Source organism: Eulemur rufifrons, chromosome 8 (assembly GCF_041146395.1).
Source record: "Eulemur rufifrons isolate Redbay chromosome 8, OSU_ERuf_1, whole genome shotgun sequence".
Taxonomy (NCBI): domain Eukaryota; kingdom Metazoa; phylum Chordata; class Mammalia; order Primates; family Lemuridae; genus Eulemur; species Eulemur rufifrons.
In genome coordinates this window covers 4,520,406-4,539,461 of record NC_090990.1, presented here as the reverse complement: position 1 = coordinate 4,539,461, position 19,056 = coordinate 4,520,406, and the positions used below count along the sequence as shown (strand labels likewise).

Genomic DNA, 19,056 nt, shown 5'->3' with positions numbered 1-19,056 from the left:
ATTTTGAGAGAGACACAAATAAAATAGTCCGTAGGCACATGAAAGGGGATCAAATGAATATAATGGGGGAAAAAATAACCCAAGGAGAACAAAAAAGAAAAAAGAAAGACTGATAATGTTAGTGCTTAGCACCATTCATCTCAAAGATCAAAGAGCGCAGTTATATGGATTCATCCAGCTCACAGTAACTCTGAGGGGGATCTTGTCATTCCATTCACTCTGGAGGAAACTGATGTATAAGTTTCTCTTTCAAGCTCATGTTAGAGTTGGGTTATAAAAGAGGAGAGAGAGCTTTATCCTTTAGCCATCATGAATCAAAAAGAAAACAAAATTCCTCTGTAGCTTCATCTCTGTAAATTGTGAGATTGTAGCTTTTCCCTACCTAAAGTAAGGGACTTTACCCAGAGTAGACTGTGATGCCTTCGCAGTTGTAGAAATGCGTGTTGAGGTCCAGCATTAACTGCCATTTTTGAATGCTTGACCTTGGCTGTCACTCATCCCTATCTTTCAAGCTAAGTTTCTAGAACTGCTTATTTTCTTTATTTTATTACACTCATCAATAAATGCCAATTACAGTTAGCATCTTGAGCAGAGTATTTTTTGAATTCTCCTTATTCCCAGGTAAGCATTTTTAGCTGGCTTGTGATACCAGAAGACTTCAGTTTAAGTCCTGGCTCTGCCACATAGCTCTGTGACCAGTGTTAAGTTTATTAACCTTTGAGCTCTCCTTTGATAAATGTATTCAAGGTCACATGGCTAAGGGACAAAATCCTGAACGTCTCACACATTCTGGTCAACATTCAGTAGGATAAAAAAGTGTGTGAAAGCTCCTCACAGAGCTTCTAACATTCAGACTCATGTCATAGTACTTTGCATGGTACTATGCTACGTACCATGCATAGTACTTTGCTCATTGAACCTCAGCTGGGTTCTTAGAAGTATAAAAGGAAGAAAGGAAAAAATGAAATTAAATGTAATTTTGTACTGAATTATTGATGGTCCAGTTACTCAACACCCACTTATTTTATTTTTCTGTGGCCTGTTGGATGGATTGATTAGATATTCAGATACTTCAGGTATAAGGAGAAGAATTTAGCTCAGGGAGCCATCTGGGGCTTTTCCAAGAATGAGCAGATAATCTGTAGCTTGCAGTTTGTTTGCTATGTTACCTTTTTCCCTCTGAGGGTAATGTTTTATTGATGGTCCAAGGATGTGAAGTGATTGATTTGAGATTGATCTGAGAACTTGTGACCTGGGGAGCATTCTCAGGTTTCCTGTGCACTTGTATCAGTGCATTCTCCAGCAGTGATTGTGGGGGGCGGCACAGGAGATCATAAATGTCTCATTGGCTTAGGACTGTTTTCCAACTTTCTGATTTTCTGCTTCCTATGTTAAGCAGTCACTTGGGGGAAAAACATCCTAAGGTAGGTCAGGTTATAAGCTATCATCTTACCTAGGCATTCATATTATAGGAAGATGTTTTAAGATGGATTTTGTGGAAGACCAGGGCCAAGAGACCATAAACTAGCTCTTTTGGGCTTCTAATCTCCTCTTTTTCATCTTGAATTAATTTATCTCCTTACTTTATTATGGGCAGCTAGAATCATACATATATTTAGGGATTGAGATAGATCAATTATATCTGTGGACAATTTCACAACCATTTCTTAGCATTTAAAAAATCCTTTAGCTTCTGCAAGTTCCCTAAGGAATTTCATGTTGTCTCAGAGCTCTTAGTTTTGCAGTTTAAGATTCATTTTCTGGTTTTAATCCATGATTGTTTTTATATGTGAAATAACTTTGACCCACAGCATTTTATTGTTTGGTCTATACATGCTTAGTACTTAATTAGGCACCATAACCTACAAATTCCTTTGTTTATTCATTCATCATTTAATGCCTTATTGATCTACTAGTATTAATAGATGAAGGGCTCTGTATTGTGGTGGGAACACCTAATAAGATACTCTGTCGCCCAGGCTGAAGTACGCCCAGTAGCACGATCATGGCTCATTGCAACCTTGAACTCTCCTGGGCTCAAGGGATCCTCCCACCCTCAGCCTCTGAAGTAGCTAGGACTATAGGGGTACATCACCATGCCCCACTTATTTTTTAATTTTTGTAGAAATGGGGTCTCACCATATTACTCAGGCTGGTCTTGAACTCCTGGGCTCAAGTGATCCCTATGCCTCAGCCTCCCAAAGTGCTTGGATTACTGGTGTGAGTCACTGTGCCCAGCCTAAATTTTGTTTTTTTATTTGGAGTTACTTTTAGACACAGAGAAAAGTTATAAATACTGAGTTTCCATATATTCCTCCCCCAACCTCTCACAATGTGAACATCTTCCATAACTATAGTTCAATTGTCAGAACCAGGAAATTAACGTGATACGATACCATTGAACTAAAGATTCTGTTTGAATTTCAACAGTGTACTTTTTTTTTTTTTTTTTTTTTTTGAGGCTGTCTCACTGTGTTGCCCCAGGAAGAGTGCAGTGGCATCATCATAGCTCACTGCAACCTCAAACCCCCTGGGCTCAAGTGATCCTCCTTCCTCAGCCTCCCGAGTAGCTACAACTACAGGCACATGAGATGATGACTGGTTAATTTTTCTATTTTTAGTAGAGAGGGTGTCTTGCTCTTGCTCAGACTCGTCTTGAACTCCCGAGCTCAAGGGATCCTCCACCTCAGCCTCCCAGAGTGCTAGGATTACAGGCGTGAGCCACCACACCCAGCCTAACAATGTACTTTTTTGGTTTTGTTGTTTTAGGATCCTATTTGGGATCCTACATTGCATTTTGTTAGTTCTCCTTAGTCTCCTGCATTTTGTAATGGTTCCCCAGTCTTTTCTTGCCTATTATGACCTTGTTACTTTTAACGACTATTGATTAATTATTTTGTCAAATGTCCCTCACTTTGGCTTTGCTGAAGTTACATGTTTTGGGCAAGAATACTGCAGAAATTGTATGTGTCTGAGTGTATCTTATCACGGGCTTCATGAGGTTGATATAGGTAATTACTGGTGATGTTGACCTTGACCGCTTGATTAATGTGGTTTCTGCCAGGTTTCTTAGCTGTAAAGCAGCTTTCCCCCTGTAGTTAATTAACTTGGGGGAGATACGTTGAGACTATGCAAATCATTTCCCTCCTTAAACTTTTACCCAGTGATTTTTGCATCTGCCAGTGGATGTCATCTGCCGCAGTTATTACTATCGTGCTGGCTGCTGGTGGTTTTCTATTTTTCGTCTTTCCTTCTACATTTACTAATTGGAATTCTGTAGGAAAGAACTTTCCCTTCTTCCACATTAATCTATTTAATCAAATATTTATATCAGCATGAACTTATGGATATTTATTTTATCTTGTTGGTTATAATTTAATATTGTCATTATTGGTTTCATTGCTCAAATTGTTCCAGCTTTGGCCATTGAGAACTACTTCAGATTGGCCCCTGTGTTTTCTTTCAACAAGCTTCCATCTTTTTTTTTTTTTTTTGAGCACTTTATTATTTTCTGACTGTACAGGATGTCCTCAGACTCATTTTATATTTTCTCAATCCTAGTGCTGGAATTAACCGTTCTGCAGGGATCCTGGTCCCTTTTAGTGGAGAACAGTGTTTAGAAACCACGATGTGGGTATTAGGCCTGCTTGTGACTACTGGGTGCCACTGCTTCCCGGCCCTCTCAGCTGGCGGAGCTGGGATGTGTGTGCCTGTGTGCTACTTCAGGCATGTGCTCCTCCCCACCCCCAGACCGTGAGGTTGTACTGATATTTTGCATTCCAGTCCAACACTACAAGGTTTATTTTATTCTTCCCCGTTCCTTTAATTTTAACTTCTGTCTTCAACAGTGAGAAACCCAGTTCTTACTGTTTAAAATATATTGTTTTTGTTTAATTCTCAAATACATGTAACTTAGTTTCAGAATTTGTAATCCATGTTCCTGTGAGAAACACATTTATTGACTCGATTTTTGTCTTTTGCCTTATAGTATACAGGCAAGAGACTCTTTTCCGAAGTTATTTGGGTCCGTTGTATTCTTTCATAGCTCCTTAAGTGTGTTTGTTCATTTATAATACATTTACTTTCATCATTAGCATTTGCATCCCAGTTTTAGTTCTTCCTGGTTGATTAGGACGGTTTATTTTACCTGTGTGTGAGGGTATGTGGATCACTGCTGTGGTTCTGAGGGTCAGAGCTGTAAGTAGAGGACTGTTCAGCCCTGCCTCCGTGCTCCCGTGCTCCACTTTCCCTCTCTCCTGTCTGTGTGCTGTAACTGATCGTTTTACTCGATTGTCTATCCTTCCAGCATTTTGTTTTCACAAATGGGCAAATATGTGTCTGTTTACTTATAACCCCTTCTTTCTTGTATGGAGGGGGTTACTGAAAATACTCCTTTGTGCTTTGCTTCTTTCACTGGAGAGTATGTTATGGGAATTGCTCACATCAGTTCATTAGAGACGTTTCTCGTTCTCTTCTACTGCATTATTTGGATGTACCATAGTTTATTCAGCTGCTTTCTTGTGTATGGGCATTTAGGTTGTTTCTAGGATTTTATAATTTGTAAATGATGCTGCAGTGAATTTCGTTCATATGTATATTTTTTATTATTGGGTGTGTAATTTCAGGGTGGATTTATAGTAGTGGGATTGCTGAGTTTTATGGTTTATGTATGTATGTGGTTTGTTAGATATTTCCAAATTTCCCTCCAGAAGACACGTACAAATTTGTATTCCTTCCAGTAATGTATGAGACTGCCTGTTTTCCTAATAGAATGTTTCATTATATTTTTAAAAATGTTGCCAGTATGATAGGTGAGAAATGATATCTGCGTTGTTTTACTTTATTTAGCTAACACTGAGCAAGTTTGAACATTTTTTTCATATTTGAAGGACATTTTTGTCTCTTTTTTGGTGAATTGTCTGTTCATGTCTTTTCTCTTGGGTTTTTGTCTTTTTGTCTTTCACTTTTAAAAATTTCTTTGTATGCCTGTGCTATATGTTGTATTGCAAATATTTTCTTCTACTTTTGTCAGTTTTCTTTTAATTTTGTTTGTAGTTTTTATTATGCAAAACTTACTCTTTTTTTTCTTCTATTTTTGGTAGAGACAGGGTCTTGCTTTTTGCTCAGGCTGGTCTCAAACTCCTGAGCTTGTGCGATCCTCTTGCCTTGGCCTCCCAGAATGCTAGGATTACAGGCATTAGCCACCACACCCTGCCTCAAAACTTACTTTTATCTAGTCAAATTTATCAGTCTTTTATTGCCTCTGCATTTTGAGTCATAGTTAGAAAGACTTTTCCTACATCATATTTAAAGAGAAATTCTACCCGGTTATCCCAGCACTACTTATTAAAATGTCTGTGTTGACCCCAGTGGTTTGAATTGCCACCTTTGTCATGTATTGTTTTCCATGTGTATTCTGGACTTGCTCTTCTATTTTTTGTTCTTTTGTCCATTTGTGTGTCAGCACTACACTCTTTTAGTTATAGAGCTTTTATAGTATGTTTTAATGTCTGTTCCCCTCTTACTTAGCTATTTGTTTTTCCATGTGAACCTTAGTATTAACTTGTTTCATTTCGTAAAATAGCTTGTTGGTATTTATACTGGAATTCATCGAATTTGTTAACCTATGGAGAAGTACCATGTTGAGTTTTCCTATCTAAGAACAGGGGAAGTTTTTCCATTTGTTCACATTTACTTTTGTGTTTTTCAGGAATGTTTAAAAAATTTCCTCATAGATTTTGTACATTTTTGTACTTTTTGCCCCAAGCATTTAATCTTCCAGACATACTGAACTCTATCCTCTGATAATGGAGAATATACATTCTTTTTACATATCTTGGTGAACATTGTCAAAAATTGATCATGAAGCCAGGTGCAGTGGCTCACGCCTGTAATCCTAGCACTCTGGGAGGCCGAGGCAGGAGGATCCCTTGAGCTCAGGACTTTGAGAACAGCCTGAGCAAGAGCAAGACCCCCTCTCTACTACAAAAAAAAAAAAAGAAAAGAAAAGAAAAAGAAAAATTAGCCGGGAGTCATCAAGTGTGCCTGTAGTCCCAGCTACTTGGGAGGCTGAGGTAGGAGGATTTGTTGAGCCCAGGAATTTGAGGTTGCAGTGAGCTATGATGATGCTACTGCACTCTACCCAAGGCAAGAGAGTGAGACTCTATCTCAAAAAAAAAAAAAAAAAAAAAAATTGATCATGTATTGTATCACAGAAAATACCTGATTATATGATTATAATGCAATAACAGTATAGTTTGCTAACAGAAAGAACTAGGCCCTTTCATCTGGAAATTAAAAACTTCTTATTAAACAACTCTTGGGTATAAGAGGAAATGCAAACTGAAATTAAAGAATTTTTTAAGAGACAAGGTCTGGCTTTGTTGCCTAGGCTGGAGTGCAGTGGCTATTCACAGGAGCAATTATAACACACTATAGCTTCAAACAACTGGGCTCAAACAATATTCCTACCTCAGCCTCCCAAGTAGCTGGGACTACAGGTGAATGCTGCCACACCCAACTTTAAAGAATTTCTTTAAAAATGATAATTAAAATACTATAACAGTATCTTTGTACATTTAAAGTAGTGAACAGGGGAAAATTAATTGCACTAAATATGTCAATAAAAATTAAAAGAATTAAATTCCTAACTTAAATTTAAAAAAACAACAAATGAATGAAAAGAACACACTGATTTTATGCTGAAGGTGTACAAAGGAACGTAAGAGAATTATATTTAAATAGTGGGGAGGCAAAGAGACCTAAGTGGAAGTAAGACTTCTATACCTCACTAGAACTGGTAAAATGTCAATATCCATGCACTGTCATTAAGTTATATAGGTATGTTGTTACGCCTAGAGCAACAACTAAGAAAATTGTAAAAAGTGATATACTCAGAAACAGTACTAGAGACAAGTCAAGATGGAATTCTAAAAAGAAAAAGTTCAAGTAACCCACAGGAAGAGAAGAGAAACAGAAGAAAAGAAACAAAGAAAATAAATTTTTTAAAAAATCCTATACCTGTCATTAATAAAATGGCTTATGTTAATAATAGATACAATAGTGAATCTCGCAAAATCTTTTGTTTTCATATTCAGGTAAGAGTAATAATCATAGTTTTAAGCAGACATGCTACTACAAACCTTCGTTGCATGCTGGTGTACCTCTTCATGAATTTCTCCGGGGTTTGCATATGCCTGGATATAAGGCGACTTCCCCAGTTACCAATAGTTTTCAGGGATTGAATTTCTGGGCCATGATTTCCATTTGGAATGTCTCCTTGCATAAGATGGATTCTCTTTTCTCTCCTTTATCCTCTTTAAATAATCTCCTCCCACTAGTCAGAGGACTCTTCAAATGGTGCAATGTCCAGGGTGTACAACTGTCTGTGACCCTATACCAAAGAATTGCTGAAATGAGTCTTTTCCAGCAAAAGTTCTTTCCTGATGAATGAAAGGACCCAAGATATGGGGCTTCCCTGCCTTTAGTCATATTTCTGTTAACAGTGAAGCACTGTTTTAGAAATGGGGTACAAAGGACCTTTGAACGCCCTGAAACCATATAGTTCAGTGAGGTGTACATGATGGTGATTTTCTCTTCTCATCTCTTCCACAAACACCATCAAATGATGTCCTGTTTTAGAGGGAGAGCATGGTGAGAAGAGAGCTCCAGTAAACAATATTGAATACTTAAAATGCTACCCATACACACACACTCTCTCTCTTTCTTTTATTTATCTGTTTATATTATTTATTTTTGGGGAGATGGTCTTGCACTATTGCCTAGGCTGTAGTGCAGTGGTGTCACTGTAGCTCACTGCAATCTCAAACTCCTGGGCTCAAGCGATCCTTTTGCCTCAGCCTCCCAAGTAGCTGGGACTACAGGAGTGCAGCACCACGCCTGGCTCATACACACACATTTTTAAGTGTAAGCATTATTCAGTAAGAGGTGAAGTGAAAAATATTTTAAATGGATGCCAACCCATCAGAGCCAATCCTAGTGGCCTTACTTGCTTATGGTAACTCTGTCTTCACCTCTGCTCAATAGTCAGGGCTCGAGGGCTGGTTATCTTCCAAGAATACATGCTTTTTGTTTGTTTGTTTGTTTTAGAAATGGATTCTCACTCTGTCGCCAGGCTGAAGAGCAGTGGCGCAATCATAGCTCACTGCAACCTCAAATGCCTGGGCTCAAGTGATCCTCCTGCCTCAGCCTCTGGAGTATGCCTGGCTAATTTTTGTTTTCTTTGTCTTTTGAGACAGGGTCTTAGTCTGTCACCTGGGCTAGAGTGTAGTGGCGTCATCATAGCTCACTGCAACCTCAAACACCTGAGCTCAAGTGATTCTCCTGCCTCAGCCTCCCAAGTAGCTCGGACTACAGGCGTGTGTCATCACACCTGGCTAATTTTTCTATTTTCTGTAGAGATGGAGCCTCAAGCAATCCTACGGCCTCTGCTTCTGAACTTGCTGGGACTATAGGTGTGAACCACCATGACCCAAAAGAGAATACCAGCTTTTTAAACAGCCACAGCTATATGCTAATGATTCTCATTGTTTTATTGTCCATTTTTTTAATATACAGCAAAATGCAGATTTTAAGTGTCCATTTTAGTATATTTCCATAAATTTGTTTGACCTTAAACAAGACCTGGCATATATCTATTATCACAGAAAGTTCCCTCAAGATACTTCCCTCTGAGAACTTCTCACCCATTTTATTGAGGAAGGCTAGAAAAACAAAAAAACTTCCCATCTAGAAGCAACCACTGTTCTGGGTTTTCTCATTGGTTTATTCATTTACCTATTGACATTTGGGTTGTTTCTAGGCTATTGAATAAAGCTGTTATTAATAACAGCAACAATAAAAATGTACAGAAAAGGAAATATGATAAAATTAGAAATTAACAAGGAAGAAGATTTAGATCTAATTAATCAAATCCTGTTTGTTTTTAATTTTAATACCTCATTACAAAAGTACATTATGACCAGTTGGAAATTATTTCAAGAATGCAAGTTTGGTTCCATGTTACAGACTCTATTAATATCACATACCAAATTAATCTAAGGAATGAAATTATATGATTATCTCCAAAGCTATGGTTGTGATTTGATTATCTTTAAAGCTAGTGTCACATTTAATGGGAATGCCTTAGAGACATTTCCACTGAGATCAAGAACTAGGCAAGAATGTCCACTATTTCTACCATTTTCCACATTGTAGTAGAGGTACAATGAAATTAGAAGCATAAGAATGGGTAAACACATAAAACTAGCTATTTACAAACTATAGCATTACTGGAAAACCGCAAAGAATGAATGATAAAACTATGTCAAACAGTAAAAAGTGGTTTAACATACTAAAATCAATACCCTTGATATATGTACACAGTAAGCAGATAGAGGGCATAATGGTAGAGAAAATCCATTTACTACAACTACTTAGTTATTTATCAGATGATGTGCTTCTATTCCTACTGCTTTTTGCTTTCCATAAACCAGTAATTTTGCCCTCCCCAGGAGACATTGGGAATGTCTTGAGATATTTTTGATGGTCACCATGACATGTGTGTGGGTACTACTTGGTAAAGGTCAGGGATGCTGCTAAATAATCCTACAATGCATAGGACAGCCCCTGACAATAAATAATTATTCAGTCCAAAATGTCAATAGTGCTGAGACTGATAAACTCTGGCCTAAACATGTCTGATTTCCGGTGCCTGTGATGAGAATTGTGGGTTCGTGGGGTTTGTATACCTTTAATTAATACATTAATTACTCCAATTTCAGGGTGAAATAACAAAGAATAATAAAAGGAGAATCAGTTTCCTTTAGTAATGAGCAGTAATAAAAATAACGACTTATTTTATGTAGCATTGAGTAGTATAAAGAGTTTCATAGACTTTGTGCTTGGTTGTCTTAGTATCTTTATGAGATAGGTGCAGGACGTATTATCCCTATTTTACTGATAAAGGAACTTACCTGTTTCTTCTGGGTTTCAGGGATGAAATCACCTTGGATGGATGACTAGTTTCACAGTCAGCTTATTGTTCATCTGTAAAAGTGATCATATCTGCCTTTTCTTTCCCAAAAGCTTATTTTAGTTCCAGTTAAATACTAGAGGAGTAGTTCTGGGCCTGGAAAGTTGTTGCTTATTATGTACTTTCCTTGCATTGGATCTTGTCATCTACAAATAGTAGGTATTCTATAGCACTTCTAACAGAACTTTCTGTGATGATGGGAATGTTGTGTAAATCTCAGCTGTTCAGTATGGTGGCTACCAGCCACATGCTGCTATTTAAATATACATTCATTAAGATTAAATAAAATTTAAAATTCAGTTTTTCTCAGTTTTATCAGCCATGTTTCAAGTGCTCAGTAACCCTGGATTATTTTCTAATCTGTAGTTCCCAAGGGTACTTTAATAAATCAGCAGTATTGTTATTTAATTTTTAAAAATGGAGATGGTCTGAACCAATTTTAGCTTCTGTCCATTACTGAGGCTTTGGTCACATAGTTACTTAAGCCTTTGAGGGAAAGGACCTTGCTTTTTAATTTCTTGGTAGGGAGTGAATGAATGTACCCCTGCTGATGCCCGACTCAGTTTCTCTCCCTAACATTGTGGCCATTAGCTGATGTGTATGTTTTTTTTTTTTCTTTTTTTGGTTTGAGACAGAATCTTGCTCTGTTGCCCGGGCTAGAGTGCTGTGGCATCAGGCCTAGCTCACAGCAACCTCTAACTCCTGGGCTCAAGCAATCCCTCTGCCTCAGCCTCCCCTCCCGAGTAGCTGGGACGACAGGCATGTGCCACCATGCCGGCTAATTTTTTTTCTATATATATTTGTAGCTGTCCAGATCATTTCTTTCTATTTTTTTTTTAGTAGAGACGGGGTCTTGCTTTTGCTCAGGCTGGTCTCGAACTGCTGACCTCGAGCTATCCTCCCGCCTCAGCCTCCCAGAGTGCTAGGAGTACAGGTGTGAGCCACCGTGCCCGACTAATGTGTATGTTTTTAACATGCACACTCAAGGAATCCTTATTGCAGTAGGTAGCTTACTCAAGTAGTGGGGGTGCCATGTCCTGGAAGCATGCTACAAGTGCTGTTGGTAGGAAATGGGAAATTGTGGTCTTTCAATTCCAGCTAACCTCATTGCAGCCCTTGGCTTCCACCTGACATTAAAGGTACCTTCTGTGACCACTGAGAGAGTTGGAGTTCTTAGATCTCCCCTGCCTCTTTGGGAACCCCAGGGTTTACCTATGTGTGTGCATATTTGGAAGCTGGGCCCTACTGCCTGGTGTAATGTTTCTGGCAATTACAGTGGATATTTGGTATATGGAAACATTGCTTAAACAGTTCTGTAGTATGCATTATAGAGTTTTCAGCTACAAGTGGTTTAATTTTTGTTGGTAGATGAACCTGGAAACCTCATTGCTCTTTGTTGTAACATTTCTGTGGGAAATTGATTTCTAACTTACAGTCATTTAACATTAGCTGAAAATTTGGGAACTCCTTGTATACTGTAGTCTGTCTTTATTTTAAAACAGTTAAAATTGCTCTAGGTTTTAATTTCTAAGTAAGATAATTTCTTGGATGTTATAGGAGAAGAAAAATATTTATTGGCTGGAAGCTGTATTCCAAAGAAATGTTGAATCTTATTCATTTTAGCTTTAACAGTTACACTTTCTGCCCATGATAATGTTGCAGGAAGAAAAGGTCCATTTTTCTTTGATTATTTAGATAAGCTTTAGACTGATTTTTTTTTTTTGTAAAGTATTTTCACTATGGTTTTAGTTTTTTTTTCCTTCATTTCTAATTTGTTTAATATTCTTTTATCACAGTCCTGCCTCCAGTTTATCTTTGTATTTTAATTAATTTTTCTTTGTAAGTAAAATGATGAAATAAAAGGAGTTAAGTTACAAAGTTGTGTATTGAAGCAGTCATAAAACAAACTGAATAGGTAATCAGGTATGGAATTTGAGCTGTATTCTGCATGTACCATGGGTTTAGTTATATGATTCCTCTAGCTCTACCCCTCCAATAGTATTTTGGTTTGCAAAGCAATTGAGGGTATTACTAATGTGTTTTTTTTCTTTTTCCCAGAGGGAAGTGTAATATCTCCCATTTTTCTGACATATTTGCTGCTAGAGAGTTCAAAGCCCGAGTGGATTCATTTTTCTACATATTAGGCTACAACCCTGAAACGAGGTAAGTGAGTTACTTGTGTCCATTCGGTGAGAACTTTTCTCCTTTTCTCTCTTGTGTGTATGTGTGCGTGGACAATATACTAGTAAGATACAAAAATGACTGCAAAATCCTATGGTAAACCTCTTTTGGAGGTGTTGTAATTAATGTCTTTGGCATCTAAAGTGGCTTGTTTTTTGCTTTTTACTTTATTAAGGAAAAGAAAAGTGAGAAAATTTGAGTTGAGAGAGGGTAGAATAAAGACATAATTGTTGTTGATGTGTGTTTTGAACTTAATAAGAATTGATAGATTATTTCCCTGATGCACATTCTGTCAAACCTTCCATGATACCATGTTGAAAAAGATTAGATTATTTTGGGAAGTTTCTTGGTTACTGATTTATTTTGTTCACTTTTGGTAATAAAACTCCAGGAGCACTCACTGAAATATCTTTAGTAAGACTGCTAGTGTGAGTCAGACACTAGTAGTTCTCAGTACATCCAGATCCATGTAACAGTTAGAATTATTATTATTTTTTAATGTAAATCCATAGGCTCAAAATAATTTAACACAAAGAATTCTTTATATTTGTAATAGACCCAGGTTTAATGTGGCACATGGAAGAATTTCTATTAGAGTGTATATATTCACTTTGCCCTGTATTGATCACAGAACTGCATGTTTTATTAAGGATTTTAAAAACAGGAATATTAGTGGGTAAACAAGTAATTTATGCTCTGAACACCCAAGACATATCTAAAAATGTGAAGGTTTAGAAAGAAATGTAAGATGGTTGGCTTGAGGAAGTTAGTAAAAGAACATTAAGTATAATTGAAAAATGGGTATTGTTTGAGTGAAAACTTTTTTTCTGGAGGATGCTGAGAAACCGTATGTTAAACTTAGAATGATGTTGAAACAGTCAACCTAGGGTCGGTAAAGGGGAAGATGATTTTTGTTGTGGTTGTATTAGGCTGCATAAATCTTTCCTGGGGCATATATATTAGTATGTATGTCTGTCTCTTTTCTTTATACTAGATTTTAGATACTAGACAACAGTTGTAGGTATGATACTGTAGTGCTCATCTAAGAGTACCGTTTTTTCTTGAGAAAACAGCGAGTGAAGTTTGAGCTTTTCTTTTTTCTGTTTTAAGACAGGTTCTCACTTGGTCACCCAGGCTGGAGTGCAGTCATAGCTCACTGCAACCTCAAACTCCTGGGCTCAAGTGATACTCCTGCTTCAGCCTCCCAAGTAGCTAGGAATATAGGCACATGCCACTGCCCAGCTCTTTTTCTTTTTTTGTAGATACGGGTGTCACTATGTTGGCCAGGATGGTCTTGAACTCCTTGCCTCAAGAGATCCTCCTGCCTTGGCCCCCGAGTGTGTGGGGTTCATGGGCATGAGCCAGCACTCCCGGCCTCAATTTTTCTTTGTCAAAAGTATGCCATGTTTCAATGATAAAGAAGCTGACCAATGGTAATATTTCAAAAGCGTCTTATATTTTGAAACATTTATTTTACATCTGCATTCGTTGAATGCCGTGTGCTATCTTCCTGTTGCCTGGGTGAATTGTGGAATGCTTGAAATTGGATTTCTGTGTAGATACAAAGGGGTTGGATATTATTTCAGTGATGTTATGTTTATTTACCCACTTGGTAGATAGTTGTCATATTGTACAAGTTAGATTGTATTAGTGAATTAACTAAAATAGCTTTTATCAGGTTCATAACAACCAACCAAATTTAATTTTTATTAGTTTTAGTTATACATCTATTTTTGCTGACTGCTTTTTAAAAGCGATGTGCAATTTACCTCTGTAGGCTAGAGACTCACACAAGTTCCTGTCTGATTTTTCATCGTGTGTTGCTGACAGTCTTTCAGGGTGATACTTTACCCATCACTTTTGTTTTAAAATATGGGTTACATATGCAGTAGAGGAATATTATTTTTCCCTACCTATATCTACCTTATGCTTGGTATATTTTAAGTGCTTGAGATGTGTTGGATGAATTGAACAAATATTTGAATGCCTATTTGAGGCAGATCTCAAACTCCTCATAGATAAAGTGTAGAGGCCCTTGTAAAAATTAGCACTAGTGGAGCTAGTCTAGCCTACTGCCTTGGCTCACTGGTCTCACCCTGAGCACCACTCTGTATCTCCTAAGCTTGGGGTTAGGTATGTAGTTCCCATAGCTGCTCAAATGATCAAAAAAAAAATACTCTGATTTTAAAAGAGTGTAGAAAAACTGTGTTTCCTCTACCTGGCTTATGTACAACCCAATTCTTAGAATGCCCTTGCAGAATTTATCTCATTTCTGTCTTTGTTTCAAGTTTGTGCGGAATGAGGCTGTGTGATGAGCTGATTTCTGGAATAGTTTTCCCCTAATTTTAATGAGCAAGACTAGCAAGTAGCCATGGCTACATAGTGCTATATGCCCATTCTTAGTACCCTGAGTCATTTAGGTAAATTAATATAAGTTAATGTGGAGAGGAAATGTCACATGGTTTTTCTGATTATGTAATGATCCTGTGAAATATTGCCTATATCAGTGAAACCACTGGAAGTTTAAGGAACAGTGATTCTGTAACTGTAAATTTTGATTACTATTACTCTTGCCTTAAACAGTGCAGGAGGTGAACAGTTGAAACTAAATCTTAAGATAGGATTGTTTATTTCTCAGAGCAAATTTTCTGATAGTAATTAAAAGTTGATTTATGTAATTTGCAATAATTTATTTAGCATATTGGACAGCAGTGAAAGTTTGAAATTTTTTCACATTTATTTGTATAAACCTTTTAAACTTCAGTGTTCAGCTACGTTTTTATTTTTTCTGTAATTTGGTCATTTTATTTCTGAATATTGTATCTTGTCAGGGACCTGGTTTTTTTGAACTTTTTGGTCCTGATAGTATTAGTCCTTTTTGAAATAATACATGATAGTGTGAAGTAGACTAAGTATTCTGTACTCTGTGGTTGTTTTTAAATTTTGGGACGAATGGATTTCTTGGTAATTGGCATGGAATTACTTGGGTATTATTAGGTATAAATTTGTTTCATTTTTTTAACCTAGAATACTGATCATTTATTCATTTATTTATTTATTTTTTGAGACAGAGTCTCACTCTGTTGCTGGACTAGAGTGCCGTGGCTGGCGTCAGCCTAGCTCATAGTAACCTCAAACTCTTGGGCTCAAGCAATCCTACTGTCTCAGCCTCCCGAGTAGCTGGGACTACAGGCATGCGCCACCATGCCTGGCTAATTTTTTCTATATATTTTTAGTTGTCTGGTTAATTTCTTTCTATTTTTTAGTAGAGACGGGGTCTTGCTCTTGCTCAGGCTGGTCTCGAACTCCTGACCTTGGCCTCCCAGAGTGCCAGGGTTACGGGTGTGAGCCACTGCACCAGCCCTAGAATACTGATCATTGATGCTAATAAAGCATTTGTAGTAATACAGATCCATAATCTCTTACCTTAAATTCTGAAATCTGAAAATTTTTATGTTTAGTTTGGTGCCAAAACTCATTTGGTGGCCAAACCTGATCCAACCTGATATGAGGCAACTTACTTTCTTAATTTAATTCACTTTGTGTGAATTTATGTAAATTTTACTGTAAAAATACTGATGTGATAGAATGTGGGTTATTCTTCAGACACTGCTGGGATGTTACATACTGTGATATATCCACTTTAGTACTAAAGTCCAAGGAATTCTGAATTCTGGAAAACCTCTGACCCTAAGGATCTTAGATAAGGGATTGTGACTGCATCATTGCTAACCATGACATTTAAGGAACAAAACTTAATTGGGCAAAAAATTTGGGGGCAGATGTTTCTGTCCAAACAGGATACAAACAACGAGGGACTGACAAATGAGAGAGCCTTGAATCTAATGCTAGCTAACTTTGAACCCTCAGGTAATTGGGCTTTGCCTCCAAAGTTTATTTTTGACATTTCTGCACTCAAAGTGTTCACTTTTGCTTTTATGAAGAGATTCATTCCAAATTTACTTCTGTGTCAGCATACTCTGCAAGATAATGTCATTGTGTTTTCATTTTGTTTGAAAGTTCTAATCCAGAAATCTGCTTAGAAACTTAATAAAGTCAATAAATTTCAACTCCAAGTTCTTAATAAAGTCAGGTAGACCTTGTATACATTTGACCAAAGCACTGGTGTCCTTGGTTGACCTAAAATAGATTGATCTTAGCCTGTGAAGAGAGATGAGCACAAGGACATGGTTATATGCATCTCTTTACTGTCCTCAGTAGCTTTTTCATTTGTCTAGTACCTCATGGCCGTTTCATCTGACTGCTTGATCCTGTGTTAAGACCAACCATCTAGGAAAATCTGTCCCCTCTTGGATCTGGGCAGTTTTGGTTCTAATCCCATGCTGCCACTTCATCTTTGTATCCATGGGTAAGGCATGTACTTCTTGCACTCAATTTCCACATCAATAAGATGGAGATGGTAAAAGCTATCCTGCAGGTCACTTTTGTAAACTGTCATTTTGTTGTTGCTGTTGGTTCTTGGGAATTGGGCAAAAATTAGGGGGGAAAACATTCAAAGTTGTGTTTTTGTTTTTTTTTTAATCCTGTAAAATGTTAAATGCAAAAGCAAAACATATACTGCTTCTCAAGATGTCATTGTTCTACCAGGTAGACTGGTAGCCATCTGGTTGATTTGCTGACATAAAAGTCTGAATACTCTGGATTCTTGACTCTGCCTGGACTATTGATTACAAAATTTTCTGCAAATACACATTTATTAAGAATGCAAGATAAATTTCTTAATTGACCATAATGAAACTTACCCAACAATATTCAATGAGTAAATAAGTGGTATCAACGTAAAACAATATATTTCTATAGTCAGAATATTCTAATGAAAAATCTCAGAGAACCAAAATTGAAACAATTTTTATTGAAAAATGGATTAAGGCTTTTTATAGCAAATGAACCTATTTCCTATAGCAGTTAAATTTTGCCTTAGACCTGTGAGTGAGGAGAGAAAGGAAGTAATGGTGTATGGAGTCCCAGGAAGAGCAGCAGATCTGATGGTAGCTATTTGAGAGGAGTTGGCTTTATCGTCTTAATGATTTAGCATGAATTTTCCCAGGGAGCTGTTCTTTTGTTTACCCTTGCCAAATGAAGGGTTCTTTAAGTTTCTGCAGTACATTTAGGGACAGTGAAGACATTTAAAATGTAGCATTTTGTATGGATGCTACCCTCCCCCCCCCCCCCACCTTTCCCCCTTCACTTTCTCTCTCTACTAATATCTTATAAGAGAATGATTTTCTCCTCTGAGCAGTTTCCTCAGAGGTTTGGACTGTACCATAAAAACAATTATATTCTTGGCTCTTTTTTTACATTTATTTTTATTTTTTTATTTTTTGAGACTAGTCAAGTGCAGTAGTGAGAAGGGGGGAAAGTAGTAGAAGAAGGAGTTCAATTTGTAAATGACTGTGAACAGTCAAGTGAGATAACTCACTACCTTCAGACCAGCCTATGTTCTTGGTTCTTTGTTTTTTGAACATGAATCTTCTCTTGCTAATCACATGGAAAACAAGTTGAGGGCTCAGTCATCTTCTCAGATTTTGTCCGGGAGAGAATGTCTGTGGTCATCTGTGGTCACCTGCGGCCTCTCTGCTTTTCTTCCTCTCCTCCGCCCTTCCACCTCTCCTTTTCCCTCTTCCTCTGCCTCCTCCCTCTTTTTTACTTTCTGGGTTGGAGTTTTATGGCAATACAGAGGCTTAAATATTATTATATTTAGTAGCAATCATAAACTTGAGGCATTTGCAAGGACTATATTTTATCTCTCTCAGACTGACAGTGGTAATAATGTTATTAATAGTACTAGTGCACTACAGTTAGGACACTGTATGCCGGTCATTGTTTCGAGTGTTTTCTTTTCATAATTCGTTTTATTTTGTTTTGTGAGAGTGTCCATCTGACAGATCAGTTACAAGTATAACAGAAGAAATTTTTAAACTGAATTATTTGAAAGTATTGTTTTCACCATAAGGGTCTATCATACCTCTAGTACTTTGTGTATTTTCTGCGAACAAGGGCATTTTCTCACATAACTACAATACAGCCCTCAAAATCAGAAAATCAACAATGAAATATTATTACCATGGAATTCTCAGACCCCACTCAAATTTTGCCAGTTTTCCTGGTAAAAACTTTCATAGCAAAAGATCCTGTTTAGCATTATGGATTTAGTTGCCATGTCTGTTTAGTCTCCTTCAATCTGGAATAGTTTTTCAGTTGTTCCTTGACTTCATTACCTTGGTACTTCTGAAGATATAGGCTAATTATTTTGTATACTGTCCCTCAATTTGCATTTGTGACATTTCCTTATTATTAGATTTAGATCGTGTATCTTTGACAGAGATGCCACAGAAGTGTGTTCGCTTGGGTAGTATACAATTTTCATTTGTCCCATTGCTGGTAATATTCACTTTAATCAGTTGAACAAGGTGGTGTCTGCCAGGTTTTACCATTGTAGTTTCTGTTTTTGCTTTAGTAACTAATGACCATTTTGTGGGAGATTGCTCTAAGTAGATCTCTTCTTTATCAAACTTTTAATTCATTTATTTAGATCAGGATGGACTAATGGCTTCCTACTTTATTTAATTGTTTATAGTCTGTTACTGTAATTACTCGTTTTGAAGTCAGATTATCCCAGATTTTGGAGAATGATATTTAGAAACCAAGATCTGGTGCTAGGCTTGCTCATTACTTTTTGTCACTGTTCTAAGGCCTTCTGCATAGAGCTAGGGAGCATCTTTGTTTGAGTATATGTCTATCTATGTCATATATAATGCACACATTTACATCTGTGTTTCTGTGTGTATATTCACGAGTTCATATGAATTCTCCATAACTTG

At 37.2% G+C, this 19,056-nt stretch overlaps 1 protein-coding gene across 1 annotated transcript in view; it reads left to right on the top strand.

Annotated features, from left to right (window-relative positions):
- The window catches only part of RERE (arginine-glutamic acid dipeptide repeats), a 409,470-nt gene that overhangs the window by 237,010 nt on the left and 153,404 nt on the right, over nucleotides 1-19,056 (top strand). Inside the window, exon 7 of the mRNA XM_069479289.1 lies at nucleotides 12,092-12,196. Within this exon, the coding sequence (XP_069335390.1) occupies nucleotides 12,092-12,196 (105 nt within the window). The remainder of the gene's footprint in view (nucleotides 1-12,091; nucleotides 12,197-19,056) is intronic.